General features: G+C 32.5%; 2 protein-coding genes across 2 annotated transcripts; one reads left to right on the forward strand and one right to left on the reverse strand.

Moving 5' to 3' along the window:
- The first annotated feature begins 525 nt into the window (after positions 1 to 525).
- Positions 526 to 4,244, forward strand: LOC126672710 (uncharacterized). The gene is made up of 11 exons (XM_050366666.2): positions 526 to 655; positions 921 to 1,739; positions 1,818 to 2,195; positions 2,280 to 2,405; positions 2,487 to 2,582; positions 2,653 to 2,686; positions 2,892 to 3,018; positions 3,105 to 3,222; positions 3,305 to 3,825; positions 3,915 to 4,068; positions 4,224 to 4,244. Exons 1-11 carry the CDS (start codon positions 536 to 538, stop codon positions 4,242 to 4,244), a joined length of 2,514 nt encoding a protein of 837 aa, XP_050222623.2. The 5' UTR covers positions 526 to 535.
- A 484-nt stretch (positions 4,245 to 4,728) lies between these two features.
- LOC126674910 (uncharacterized) lies at positions 4,729 to 7,994 on the reverse strand. The gene is made up of 4 exons (XM_050369456.2): positions 7,602 to 7,994; positions 7,247 to 7,431; positions 5,399 to 7,021; positions 4,729 to 5,269 (listed from the first exon to the last, which is right to left on the reverse strand). The coding sequence occupies exons 2-4, from the start codon at positions 7,427 to 7,429 to the stop codon at positions 4,853 to 4,855; spliced, it is 2,223 nt and encodes a 740-aa protein (XP_050225413.1). The 5' UTR covers positions 7,430 to 7,431; positions 7,602 to 7,994; the 3' UTR covers positions 4,729 to 4,852.
- Between the last annotated feature and the right edge of the window lie 7,205 nt (positions 7,995 to 15,199).

A 15,199-nucleotide genomic window follows, 5' to 3' on the forward strand; every position in this document is an offset into this window, starting at 1 on the left:
TTGAATCTACTGATTTGGATAGTGCTGCTGACAATGTAGACAATGTTGATAAGGTATTAAACTGTTTTTGTTTTTATTTTTTTATGTTGTTTTTATTATTGTTGTACATATATGTCTTAATTGTTTTTTGAAATCTTTATTTTCCTTTTCAGCAACCTGTTGTTCAGAAAAAAATCACTATTCCAACTTCTATTTTGAAAAAACGAATTCCTCTTCAAAAGTCTGAATCTGAAGATGTTTCTGTTAATAAGTTAGTGAAGGTAAGTTATTAATATTATTTTTTTAATTTTTCTTGCTTTACAGTTGTGTTAAACATCTTTTTTATTTTGGTATTTAATGTTTACATTCTGTTTAGTAAATGTTACTTTTATGTTGATTTCCTAGGCTGTGAATAGAAGATCAAGTTCTGGTGTTTTGAATAAAAAAACTTCTTCTGAAATTGTTGATACTAAAGAAGAACAAGCTGATGAGTGCTATAAGGTAATTTGAAATGTTAAATTATTTTTAAATATAATGTTTATTTTATGTTGATATTATGTTTACATTCTTGTATTTGTTACAGCCTGTGAAGAATAAGTCTCCTTCTTCTGCTGTTAAGAAAAAAGCTTCTCTTCAGTCACCTAAATCTGAAGTAGTTATTGGTGATCCCAGTCAGGTTATCTTTTGTTAATTCTTTATTTTTTTTCATTTTTTTAACTATTTTGTATATTTTTGTTTTTGAATATTTCGGTTTGTTAATATGATGTTGAGTTGCTGTTAATGTTATGTTGATATATTGTTTTTTCAAATGTAAATATTGTGTCTGAGTTTTTAACTTGCCATTTTTTAAAAAAATTTATGTATATTGACATTATGTTTAGTTGTTGCACATTGTTTTTGTTTATATACTATCTTATTGTATTTGCTATGTTTCTTAATAGATGTGGTCTCCCCGATGGAATCATACTCAATATTCTTCTACAAGGGTTGATCACTGTATGAAGCAGAAAGTTGTGGATAATTTGAAAAGGAATTTGTCTGAGGAGCAACTTAAACTGTTTAAGGAGACTTCTTTTGGTTTTGTTTTGGATTTGCCTGCTTTTAGTTTGCATGGTCAAGTGATACACTCTCTCCTGTCAAGACAGCTTAATCATCCGCAACGAGACGAACTTTGGATTGGTGTTAACAATTTAAGAATTAGATTCAGCATAGAGGAATTTGCTGTGCTAACTGGTCTGAATTGTGTTGGGGAAATTCAGAAGATTGTTGATGTTGATAAGACTAATTCTTTGGTCGAGAAGTATTTTGTTGGCGTATCCAAGTTGAACAGACAGTCCGTTACAGAGTGCTTTTTGTCTAAGCGATGGGAGTCGGACGAAGATGCTGTTAAAATTGCTTTTTTATATGTGTTAGAAATATATTTTCTGTCTGCTGTTGATGTTACTTTGGTGGAGCGGCACCATTTAGACATTATTGATTCCAGGGACTATAACTCATACCCGTGGGGTAAAGAAGTTTTTGCTGTCACTCTTAGGTCGTTTAAGAGCAAACATATTTGCCAAAAGCAAGAATATGGTTATTACAGAGTGGTTGGCTTTCCTATTGTCCTGCAATATCTGTTTTATGAGTGCTTCCCGACTTCAGATGGTGTTATTTCTACGAAGCTTGGCAGCTATATTCCAAGATGCTTGAACTGGAGTGTTGGCAAATCTGTGAATTTGAGTGTGTTGGACACTGAGTTTTTCAGTTTAGGGTCCAAGGTAATTTATATTAATTATAATGTTATCTTTGTTGTTTCCATTTTTTTTAAATGTGTTTTAACTGTTTTTTAAATGCAGCTGGAGTATACAAGGATTATACCTACCATTGATGAAAGGAATAGCTTAATGTTGGATGGCTTTTTTGGAATACAGAAGAAGCAAGCTGCTTCTGATAGAAGACAAAGTGTTAATGCTGTAGCTGATGATTTAATTGACACAAATGCTGTAAATCCTAGTCAATCAACAGGAAATCAACATAATCTTAACACTGTTTTTGAGAAGGTCTGTAACCTTGAGAAGCAAATTATGAGTATGAAATCTGAGCAGAATCATGTTAAGAAGCAAATGGAAGATTATCATGTTGATTTGAAAAAGGACATTTCAGAAGTTGGTGCTGCTCTTAACAGTTTTGTGATAAAGATGAACCAATTTTTTGAGAAATCAGCTGATGTTGCGGTATATTTTTAATTCATTTTATATATTGTTTTAATTTATTTTTAATATTGTGAATATGGTGTTTATTTTATGTCTCAACTTTAGCATGAGAGTGATAAAGAGCGTCGAAAGGACGATAATGAAGTCTTACCGCATAGAGTTGATGGTAAAGATAATGGTGATAAAGAAAAGCAAGAAGTGTCTGATAAATCTGCGTTTGTTGATAATCAGGTATGTATATTTTGATATTTTATTACCAGTTTATAATAATACTGTTACTTGTTTCTTATTTGTTTTTTGTTTTATATGAAGATATCAATGGAGGATTCAGATGTCGTTTTTACTGATTCTGAATTGGCTAGACTTGACGAGCAACTTGTTTCTATATATAGTACTCGTGAGGCTGATGTGAGTTTCTTGTAGTGTAATTGTAGTTGTATTTTTCAGTTTGGATATTTATATTTTGTTTTTTATATAGGCATTGTTATCAAGTCAAGCAGCTTCTCAACCTGGTAATGTTTTCTCATATTTCTTTATCAACAAGTAGTTAACATGTTGTTAATATTTGTTTTAAATTTTATGCTTTTATATCAACTGAATATTAACACAATGTTAACAACATGTCAACATATATCCTACGTGTTATTGATTTGTCTTATAGTCAATTGAGATATTTCTGCACATATAGTTTTTGATAATGTGTTGATTTTTTTACAGTTGTGAATGTAGCTTCATTTGAAGATTATCCGTGCCCTTTTATGGATAATGAGTATAGCTTGCTAGATGCTTATAAAGATTGTGAAATCTTTAATTGGGTTGAACAAGGATTTAATAAGAAGCTTCGGTAATTTAATTGTATTACCTTTTTTAATTAATTTGTTTTTTTTACATGTCAATTAATTTACTGTTGATTATTTTTTTGTTTATTAGAATTTTTACCGGTAGATATGGTGTAATTGATCCTCCTTTTAAGTTTGCTGGCGAACTACAAGCGAAGAAGAAATGGCTGCATACATTAAATTTTGTGGGCTGTGAACTCTCTACATCTGTAAGTTTAATTTTGTTTTGTTTTTATGCATTAATTTTTTTATTCTAATTTAAAACTTTGTTGATTGTTTTTTCTGTGACAGCATGTTGATACTGTCTTCCACTATTTGAGAAAGAAGAGTGTATTGTTGAATATCCGGAAGCCAAATTTTACAACTGCAGACTCTAGTTTTGGTCAGATTTTGGAGGCAGAATATCGATCTTTTCTTGCTGCCGGTTCGAAGTCTATTGAAATTAACGCCAGTAATACGATTCTTGAATATTACGTGGGTCAAGGGTGTGGATACTCAAAGCCATGGACTGAAATCGATGATCTTCTCATTCCTATCATTGTTACAGATCCAAATCATTGGATTCTCGCGCGTGTTAACTTTGAAGATTGTAAGGTTTATGTTTACAATTCGATGAAGAGTCCGACGATGGATGCCATTGTTCACAATTATATGCAAGCTTACATCCATTATCTTCCCAAATTTCTGAAGAACATGGACTTTTATTCAACGAGGACTAGTTCTAGTTCATTTGCTCTTACTTCAAGTTTGGACAGCAGATACGAGTCATTTTCATATGAAAATGTTCCCTATATGCCAGTTCAAAGTGACAGGTCAGTTCTTTTGTTTTTTGTTTCTACATTATTTGTTTTTATGTTGATTTTTTTTCCGTATTTTTAACTTGTTTCATTTTATTATGCAGCGATTGTGGTGCGTTTGTCTGTTTATTTGCGGAGCATTTCATAAGTTCTAAGAGAATTCCTTCTACATTTTCATTAATGGAAATGGAAACGTACCGTAATAGGCTTGTTCAAAGCTTGATTAAGTATGGGAGGTGGAAGCAAAGTGTGAATCTTGTAAGTGATGGTGAAGAAGAAGCAGGACCTCGAAAAGATTTGAATGCATAGAAAAATATAGGTTGTTGGTTCTGTTTTTATTTTTAGTATTTTGTTATTTTTGTTATGTTATTCTGAATTTGAATCATACGCTGTTTTTTTTTTGTTGTTTTCAGAATGTTGATGTTATTACTTGATTATATTTTAAGTTTTTATTATATATTTAGTTGATTGATGTATCTTTTTTTACTATTTTTGCTCATTAACAAATTGAATTAAATTGTATTATTTTATCCCGCTATTAACATTTTTATCAAAATGTTAATGTTAGTTTATTAACACTAAATTAACACATAATCAACAGCATTTTAACATAGCTTTTAAAAAAGAGCAGTGTGTTTTTTCATTCTATTTGAATATTTAAGTACAATACTTTACTACTATTATTTATTAATCTTACTAATTATCAACATGAGATTAACATAATAGTAACACAAGGTCAACATAAATATGTTAGTTTATGATATTTTAGTTTATGAACAATATGTGAACCATCCATAAATGTGGTAGTTTATGATATGGTTTTTTATGAACAATATATGAACCATCCATAAAATGGTAATTTTATGATTTGACAAATTTTTCCATTTGAAAATACTAATTATCAACATGAAATTAACATAATAGTAACAGAAGGTCAACATTAAATGTAAAATTTCAGCAAAAGTCATATTGTTTTATGAAATATATGAAATGAATTCAAAGTATTTTTATTTAATACAAATAAATCTTTCCTGAATCATAATCATCTTCTGCATGTTTTTTTATTGTGTCCCGTCTTCTTGCAAGCTCCGCATTTATTTTTTGACTTTTTTTCATGTCCTCCCAATATGCGCTTCTTTTTTGGTCTGCCGGATTTGGTTCTTGATTCAGGAGGCAGCACGATTATATCTTTTATTTCTTGCGGCGTATTCCATGTTGATTTATTTGTCATAGGATATACTGTGTGGTTGTACGTGTTGACGTACGTTTCCTTCATGTAGTATTTGGAACAATAGAGCAAAGGATCCTTGTTGTATTTCCTTATAACAGCAACTGCATGTGCGCAAGGAATTCTATCTGTTTGAAACCTTCTGCAGCAACATGTTCCTGTTTCCAAATTAACCGAGAAGGGTGTTTTTGTTTTAGTCACAGTATATATATTGTCATTTGCTGGGCTGACCTGATAACAAAGAATTCAGTTAAAAAATCAACACATGATTTGATAGATCAACAATATATTAACAACAAGTCAACAACATATTAACATCAAATCAACAACTTATTAACAAATTTTAATTTTTAGAAATACCGTTAGATGCAGAGATCGAATGTAGTTTTCATTCAATATATCTTCAGCTACTTTTGACATATCTGTCTTTAATGATCTTGCACAAATTCTGTTTGCATGAGTCCATTTTTGCACAAGGGAACGTAGAAACTCAAGCATGGTCGTTATAGGAAGTTCTCTTGCAGCTATGTTTGTTGCATTTAATGACTCAGCAATGTTTGAAGTCATTGTTGAATACCTGTTGTTGGTGGAATAAAGTGTTGTCCATTTTTCGAAACCAACGTCATTTAGGTACTCCCTTATCTTTGGGTCAAATTTGTCAAGTTCTTCCATGTGTTTCCCAAACTGCTCAAGCGTATATGCTTTTGCTGCCCCAAAAAAGTGCTCTCTGATTTCACCTTTTGCTCGTCTATATCTTGCTTTGACATTGTTAAAAAGATGGTAAGTACAGATTCCATGATGTGCTTCCGGGTATACTTTTTCAATTGCTTTTTTAATACTGTCGTGTCGATCTGAAATGATGCACATTCCCTCTCTCACACCAAATGTTTCTCTAACTTTGTTGAAAAACCATTCCCACGAAGCATCATTTTCTGAATCTACGACACAAAATGCTAGAGGAAAAATTTTATTTGCAGCATCTTGAGTTGCTGCCGTTAGAAGCGTTCCTCCGTAAGCTGCCTTTAGGAACGTACCGTCAACAACAATTACTGGTTTGCAAAACCCCCAACCCTGAATTGATGCATTCAACGATATGAAAACATAAAGGAATCTCTCTTCTTTTGTTTCCAATTCAGCTACAGAACCTGGATTTGTTGATTTGAGCGCATGTAGATAAGAAGGCAGTAATCGGTATGATTCAGCTGGATTACCCCTTGTAAGCTCTAATCCCTTTTCTTTTGACCGCCATGCTTTTTGGTACGTCAGTTCGACTCCATACTCTTTCTTCATGTCTCTAATAATATCGGCCGGCGTATAAACAGTTTTGAAGTTTGCATACTTATCTTTTACAAAATTTCCAATTAAATCTGACGTGGCTTGTCTTTTATCAGCCATTCTCTCTCCCACTTTGCAGCTGTGCACCTTGTTGAATTTTCGCACGATAAAGACATTTGATCTTTTATTTCTCGAAGATCTCAGTTTCCATTCACACTCTGGTTCATTGCAGATTGCTATATATTCAATCTTGCACGACTTGTAAGATCTGAATTGGAAATGATTGTTGATTGCATAAATGCTTAATATAGTCTTCAACGTGCGCTTGTCTTTGTATTTCTGCCCTTCTTCTATTTCTATCGCCTTTACTTCATCAATGACCATATTCTCTACGTACGGGCTCTCGACTTCTTGATCTTCATTTAACAAATTTCCGACATTTGTTGCATATTGAAACATGTTTGAAACCGACTCTGAATTATCAATATTTGTTGAGTTGTCTTGCTGTTGACAAACTTCTGCATTTCTGTTGATGTTTTGTTGTGTTGATCTCGATGATGAAACATATAATGATATATCTCTCATTTTTTTTTCAATTTCAATGCAAAGTGGAAACTGTGTTGGATCTGATTGTTTGCTTTTCATCTGGAAGTAGAATACTAAAGCATCATTATCTTGTATTATTAGCGGTGGATAATCTGGTTTAACCTGTATAAATTTTAAAATAAACAAAGTTTAAATATAGATCAACATGTTGTCAACATGAAGTCAACAATAAAACACTACATATTTGAAAAATTATATAACATTAATACATCATTAACATAATATTAACAATATGTAAACATAATAATAGCAATTATATTCTTACATGATTTTATCAACACAAATTTTAATAAGTTTGTATTGAAAGAATTAATAAATTTACTTTACCTGATACTTGATTTTCAGATTTTCTTCTTCTAAATTCACTTGTAGCTGGTTTGCCAATAATTGTTCAAGATTATTCATACTAGAATCTTTTGGAATAAGAAGTCCCTTAACAGAAAAATCTGTATACTGGAGTTTATCATTCCAATAGCCATTATACTGAATAAAAGTTGCAATTGTATCCATTCCTGATTGAAAGTCAACATTCAAATAAAAAATCAACATTGTTTCAGTTTATAATGTAGTTTAAGATTTTGTTTTAGAATTTCAATTATTACGTATGTTTATATATTTAATCAACATTACAAATACATTAATATCAAAATCTACAAGAAGAAAGTATAAATTTGAGTCTTACTGCTTATGGAGATCTATATTTTCTCGATTTTTCAAACTGTTGATGAAGATGAATAACAGTTGGCTGTAAGATCTTATCTGAGAGAGAAAAACGCCGATCTGAAGATTAATTTGATATTTCAGTGTAGAAGAACACGAATTGAGAGAGATAAAAGTTGAGGGAGAGGAGCTGAGAGAGATGAGCTGAGAGAGATGAGCTGAGAGCGAGGAGAGAAAATCTAATTGTGATGAGAGAGAAAATTATTTGATTTATGAGGGTTTGACTTGGTCAGCTTATATATGACATCCGTATAAAAGTTATAATTTTCAGCGCTGACGGTAGTTTTCATATTGAAAACTATGGTCCGTATAAAAGTTATATTTCTACAAAAGATGCATGTTTCTGTAAAAAGCCCTACATAATAAGGTAAATGGGCCACCATCTACTTTTATACTGTCCAACTCAATTTCCTACCTCATTGTCATTTAATGATAATCTAAATTTCAATTTTTTTGTATGTTTATTCTTATTTCTCTCAGTTAGGAATTTTTCCTCTTCTCTCCATGATTTCTTCTTATTCTCACGATCTCCATTAATCCATTTTCACTCATTTCGCTTAAATCTCGTCAAACTCGTACTGAATTGTTCGTCCATCTTCACCATCCTTGCACCGCCGTTGTTGTTCCGCCTTCACCGTTTTCGCTGCCGCAGCCAGTCCATTTTCACCATCCTTCCATCGTTGTTTTGCTTCCGCCGCCGTTCTGCCTTCACCTGCGATTCCGACGAGTCGAGTTCATGGAGTTAAGGTATGAATATTTTTGATTTTTGTGATTTGTTTTTTAATTATATTTGTTTTATGATATAATTAGCTCAGATATGCTTTAGACAAAGGATATTGTTAATGTTTGATTTTATATAAACTAAAATCATAATATAATGCTTTTCTACATAATTTTATTGTTAAGGCTAACTGATCATTTATTAAGAGTTGTTTTAGGACCAAAATATGTAGTTAATGCAATTGAGAATGCAATTCAATTTTTTTCTTGAGAATCATTTTGCTCTTAGTTTAATGTAAGTTTGATTTTCCAATTGTAGTTGATAATAAGGTTAAAAGTATTGGTCTCAATGTGTGAATTTGCTATGATTAACTGATCAATTTGATTAACGAAGTTATAATTATATTGTGATTGAATTTGTTCAGCTTATTATTCAGTTTTTCTTTTAAGGATCTGCCAAGTTAAATTTAAAATGAAATATGGTTATAGTTTGCAAGTTGATGAATCTATCACGAGTAAGGACAATCACGTTTCTCCCGTAGTCAAATAGGTTTTTGCTTAAGCATACTCAGATTTTCGCAGCTACATTGCAACCAAATATTTATATTGGTGAAGAATTGACTGAGGAGGATGCACTAAAGTAGCGTACTACGGTCAAAGATGCTAAGGAAGTATCAGACGATGTGGAAATATTATTGAAATCATGTTAAATGTTGGAATTCTTATATTTAGTTTTATTGAGTATACACTTGCCTTTTTGATTTAGTTCAGCTATTTTTTAGTTTTTTCATATTGTATTAAGTACTTGATTATGTTAATTGTTTTTATTGAATTCAGTTGTTTGGAATTCTGGTTTTTATTACTTTTGTTTCTCATTTACTTAAAATCATTAATATTATATCAACATAATATCAACATAAAATTAACATGATATCAACATAACATCAAAATAAAATCAACCTAAAACCAATATTTAATTTTTTTAACTTTTTTGACTTGATTTGTTTTGACATTTTCACGTTTTTTTGCCTATTTTAAAATTAAAAAAAGCATCATATAATAAAATGACTAATTTAATTTTTTTATCCTAATTTTCATTTTTTTTAAACTCATTTTCAAGATTAATATGAAATCAACATAAAATCAAAACAAAATCAACATGTAATAAAAGAGTGAAATTTTTGAATTTTTAAAATTATAATTTTTAGATTTTTAAAATTATATGAATATCGTTGAAACTCAAAAATGACTGTCATTTTAAAAGATCAGCTGATTATATAGGGTCTTTTCAAAGTTTTTCCATTTCACAAATGTTAATGCCGCAGTCTTTTCGGATAGCAGTGGCATTGGTTTTGTTGTTAGAGATAATGGCGGTAGATTGGTGCAAGCTATATTAATTTCTTTTCCAAGTTCTTGCTCTGCAAGAATGGGGAGACTATTGCTATTAAGGAAGCGCTTAGTTGGCTTCGTGATGTTCCCTGTGTTAGCATCGAATCTGACGTGTTGGAGGTAATCTTGGATATCCATCTCCCTCTGAAGACAGGTATAGAGGCTCTTATTGATGATTGTATTCGGCTAGTGAAGCAACATAGGGATTTTTGTTTTAATTATGTAAGACGGTCTGGAAATGTGGCAGCACATTCTCTCGCAAGCTTCTCGTTCTATGTCAATTCAGCAGGATTGGTTCGATAAAATTACTCGTGTAATTGCTTCAAATCTGAATTAATAAAGCCTCTAGTTTATTAAAAAAATCCAACTACGTGATTCATATTTTGTTTTGATTTTACATGAATAGGGGATTATTTGACCCTTTCGACTTGGTACAAAATATTAAAAAAAATCATTTTTGAATGAATCAGATTATTTTTATCTTGAACTTGACTAAACCGGATCATTTTAATTCTTCTAACAAAATAAAAGAGTGAAATTTTTGAGTTTTTAAAATCATAATTTTTCGATTTTTAAAATTATATGAATATCGTTGAAACTAAAAAATGATTGTGTCATTTTAAAAGATCAGCTGATTATAAAGGGTCTTTTCAAAGTTTTTATCTGGTACTAGCTTTTGCTCTTCTTGAGTAGGAGCAGGAGGAGGCATATCTTGAGTAACTGGAGGTGAAGGCATGTCATGAGTATCTTCATGGTCATCTTCAGTAGGTCCAGAAGGTGGAATGACTGGAGGAGCAGAAGGTGGAATGACTGCAGAAGATGAAGCAGTATGTCCAAGTGGTTTTCTACTTGTGCCCTGCAATAATGTTTAATTTTAGTAAGCAATAAATTATAATATTAAGTTAAACACATTCAAATATACTTACAGGTGCAGCTGAACCGTGTTTTTCATGCCATTTCTTGTTGTGCCCTTGTTTTCCACAGTATGAGCACTTTGAAATGCCTCCTTTTTAATACTTTCCATTAACTATGCTAGTGTTTGTGGGCCTTTGCACCTCGTCATCTTCCTTTCTTCGCAGCACTTGTGTGTTGGGTTTTCTAGGTTCATAACGCAGCGGAATTTCAAAAATTTTATCTAAAACCCAAACCAAGATCCATGTAATTCGAATAAATAGATTAACTACAGAATTAATACTTACTTGTATGTCGAATTCAACAGCAATGTAGGAAGGAAGGAGGTGGTTCACTTTGGTGATACCTGGCCTCGGATCAGAAACGCCTCCAAAAAAATGCGTCCTCTACGAGTATCCACACGAACAGACCTTAGACAAAACTAGTGCTTGTGTGCAAGCACTATTGCGTCACAAGCAATTTCGAATTTTTAGTGATTTAGTGAATAATGAATTTCGTGATTCTCAAACCAATTGCTTAATGTGTATTTATAGTGATACAACAACACTAGAGTTTGAGACAAATTCGAATTTCAATCTCATTGCAATTCTACAAGTTTATGTTTATCAAAAACTCCTTTTTGATAATCATCCATATATATTAATTACTATATTTATTATCTTCCAAAAAATAATAAATTAAGGAAAACACTTATCCTTAAATTTTAAATTAATACATATATTTATTAATATATATATATATATATATATAAATATATATATTACGAATTATATATATATAATAATTAATCACTTAATCACACTGGGCTTGTACAACCCATAACTGTTTTGGGCCTGTTCTTAGTGTGCGACCCTGTAGGTTCATATAACGTTGGCAGTAGGCTCGAAATCCCTATTTCAGCCCAAAAGTCATAAGTGGCCTCTAGCAAGACATTATGACTATCCAAGTTATACGAATATCGACAATCCGATTTAACCATTTACAATAATATTTTAATCCCTTTGTCTCTCAATATCCAGATTGAATATAAGGCATAGTACTGTCATCCTTATAATATTCAATCATTTGTTTCTTGACTCTAAGTAGACTGAAAATGATAACTCTTTATCAATTCATTTAGCATGGCCATGCATTTCCTTCAGTCTATCTTCTTCAAGGGGCCCATAGATATCTTACTCAAATAAATGAGAGACAAATTCCTTCTCAATCACTCACATTTCTCACATAGTTACTTTCATATCCAATGACAATCTATTCCATTATCCTGTTAAAGATAATGTAAGACTGTATCAAAATATGAAATAGCTATGTAGAAATCCATGATGATTTCAAGGTCAAAGGATTATACTAATAGTACTGTAATGAGAAATACTTATGACAATGATCTATGTAGTATTCTCACAGTGGGTCATCCAGTGCCTTATTTCTCAAATAGCACCTATGATTTGACTTAATATCTCATATACATGATTAGTAAAACATAATCATCAGTCAACATCATAATAGTCTCAATGTTCTATTAAGACTAGGGATAGATGGTATATAATTCTTTTATTAAACCTAAGGGTTCTACTATCAAGTCACATACTTGATGACCTTAAAAAGAATTAACCATTCAAGTATTTTAATCATTAATATAAAATGATAAAAACTGCCAATCAATAAATAACAAAATGATAAAGTCAAACATGGTCAAACATGATTGACCTAGTGCATATCACTAACAATCTCCCACTTGCACTAGGCCCAATCTACATTAAATCTAATTCCCGTGGACCTAGTATGACTCTGATACTTAGGCTGTGGAAGAGCCTTAGTTAGCGGATCAGCAACATTATCATTTGTCGAAACTCTGCATATCTTCACGTCTCCTCTCTCAATGATTTCTCGAATGAGATGATAACGTCTAAGTATGTGTTTGGATCGCTGATGTGATCTGGGCTCCTTTGCTTGTGCTATGGCCCCATTGTTATCACATAACAAGTTCACTGGATCAGATATACTAAGAACAACTCCTAATCCAGTTATGAACTTTTTGATCCACACAGCCTCCTTAGCTGCGTCTGAAGCAGCTATATACTCAGCTTTTGTTGTAGAATCAGCAACGGTGTCCTGCTTCGAGTTCTTCCAGCTGAAAGCACCTCCATTCAAACAAAACACATATCCTGATTGGGATTTATAATCATCAATGTCAGTTTGGAAGCTAGCGTCTGTGTAACCCTTTACAATAAGCTCATCTTCTTGACCACCATATAGCAAGAATGCATCCTTGGTTCTTCTCAAGTACTTAAGGATGTTCTTAACTGCTGCCCAGTGACTTTCACCTGGATTTGACTGGTATCTGCTCGCTGTACTCAAAGCATACGAGACATCAGGTCGAGTGCACAACATTGCATAGATGATAGATCCAATAGCAGAAGCATATGGAATCTTACTCATGCGGTCTCGCTCATCCTGTGTCTTAGGACACTGAGTCTTGCTGAGAATGATGCCATGTGACATTGGCAAGAATCCTCTCTTGGAGTCTTGCATACTAAACCTGTTTAATACCTTATCAACATAAGTGCTTTGACTTAGGCCAATGAGTCTTCTAGATCTATCTCTATAGATCTTGATGCCTAATATATAAGCAGCATCGCCCAAGTCTTTCATTGAAAAACACTTCCCTAACCATGATTTAACATTTTGCAGTATGGGAATGTCGTTTCCAATGAGTAGTATGTCATCAACATAAAGCACTAAGAAAACAATCGCGCTCCCACTAACCTTCTTGTACACACAAGGTTAATCTTCATTCTTGATGAATCCAAACTCTTTGATTGCTTCATCAAAACGAAGATTCCAACTCCGAGAAGCTTGCTTTAATCCGTAAATGGATTTTTGAAGCTTGCAAACCTTTCCAGAATTCTCTGGACTGGCAAAACCCTCAGGTTGTGTCATGTACACATCCTCAAGTAAGTTTCCATTAAGAAACGCTGTTTTGACATCCATTTTCCATATCTCATAGTCATAATATGCAGCTATGGCAAGGAGAATTCGAATGGATTTGAGCATAGCAACTGGTGAAAAGGTTTCATCATAGTCTATACCATGTATTTGTCTGAAACCTTTTGCAACTATTCTTGCTTTATAAGTATGCACATTGCCATCCATGTCAGTCTTCATTTTGAAGACCCATTTGCACCCAATGGTTTTTACACCATCTGTTGGGTCAATCAAGGTCCAAACTTGATTATCATACATGGATTGCATTTCAGATCTCATGGCTTCGAGCCATTTTTCAGAGTCAGGACTATTTATGGCCTCTTGATAGGATGTGGGTTCTTCTTGATCCACAATCATCACATCATTGTTCTCAGTAATGAGAAATCCATATCTCATAGGATTATGACGTGTCCTATCAGACCTCCTTTGGCCTTTTGGTACTTGTACTGGTTCAGCAATTGCTTGTTGATTCTTTTGAGGTTCCATACTTGGTACAATGCTACTTTGTGGTTCTTGAATTTCTTCAAGTTGTACTGTACTCCCACTGGTTCCTTTGGAAATAAATTCTCTTTCCAAAAAGACACCATTTCTAGCAACAAACACTTTGTTCTCATAAGCATTGTAGAAGTAATATCCTTTAGTTTCTTTAGGATATCCTACAAAAAGGCATTTTTCAGATTTGGGTGCTAATTTATCTGAAATTAGTCGCTTCACATAAGCTTGACATCCCCAAATCTTAAAAAAAGACAAACTAGGAGTTTTTCCAGTCCATATCTCATATGGTGTCTTTTCAACTGCCTTTGATAGAACTCTATTCAAAATGAATGCAGCGGTTTCTAAAGCATAACCCCAAAATGAGATTGGAAGATCAGTTTGACTCATCATTGATCAAACCATATCCAATAGAGTTCGATTTCTCCGTTCAGACACACCATTCCATTGTGGTGTTCCAGGTGGAGTCAGTTGAGAAACGATCCCACAATCTCTTAGATGATCTACAAATTCTTGGCTTAAATATTCACCACCTCGATCAGATCTTAGTATTTTAATATTTTTACCAAGTTGATTGTGTACTTCATTCTTAAATATTTTGAACTTTTCAAAAGATTCAGATTTATGTTTCATCAGATAAACATAACCATATCTACTGAGATCATCAGTAAAAGTAATGAAGTACTGAAATCCACCTCTAGCATTTGTACTTAATGGACCACATACATCTGTATGTATAAGGCCCAATAAGTTTTTAACTCTTTCACCTTGTCCAATAAAAGGTATTTTTGTTATTTTGCCCATTAGACAAGATTCACATGTTTCAAATGATTCATAATCAAATGAATTCAAAAGTCCATCTCTTTGAAGTTTTGATATGCGTTTCTCATTTATATAGCCTAAACGACAATGCCAGAGATAAGTAGAGTTTCAATCATTTGACTTAAACTTCTTAGCATTGATGTTATAGATTGATTTTTCATTAGTGTCTTCAACATTTAAAATATAACAACCACTACTGCGTGGAGCATATCCATAAAGAATGTTATTATGCGAAATACT

Source organism: Mercurialis annua, linkage group LG3, assembly GCF_937616625.2.
Source record: "Mercurialis annua linkage group LG3, ddMerAnnu1.2, whole genome shotgun sequence".
In the NCBI taxonomy this organism is placed as follows: domain Eukaryota; kingdom Viridiplantae; phylum Streptophyta; class Magnoliopsida; order Malpighiales; family Euphorbiaceae; genus Mercurialis; species Mercurialis annua.

Coding starts and splice junctions, on each gene's coding strand:
- LOC126672710 (XM_050366666.2), top strand. CDS start 536: ATGTTTACATTCTTGTATTTGTTACAGCCTGTGAAGAATAAGTCTCCT. Junction 3,223..3,304: donor GCTGTGAACTCTCTACATCT/GTAAGTTTAATT, acceptor TTTCTGTGACAG/CATGTTGATACTGTCTTCCA. Junction 4,069..4,223: donor GGAAGCAAAGTGTGAATCTT/GTAAGTGATGGT, acceptor TGTTGTTTTCAG/AATGTTGATGTTATTACTTG.
- LOC126674910 (XM_050369456.2), bottom strand. CDS start 7,429: ATGGATACAATTGCAACTTTTATTCAGTATAATGGCTATTGGAATGAT. Junction 7,022..7,246: donor ATCTGAAAATCAAGTATCAG/GTAAAGTAAATT, acceptor AAATTTATACAG/GTTAAACCAGATTATCCACC. Junction 5,270..5,398: donor TTCGATCTCTGCATCTAACG/GTATTTCTAAAA, acceptor CTTTGTTATCAG/GTCAGCCCAGCAAATGACAA.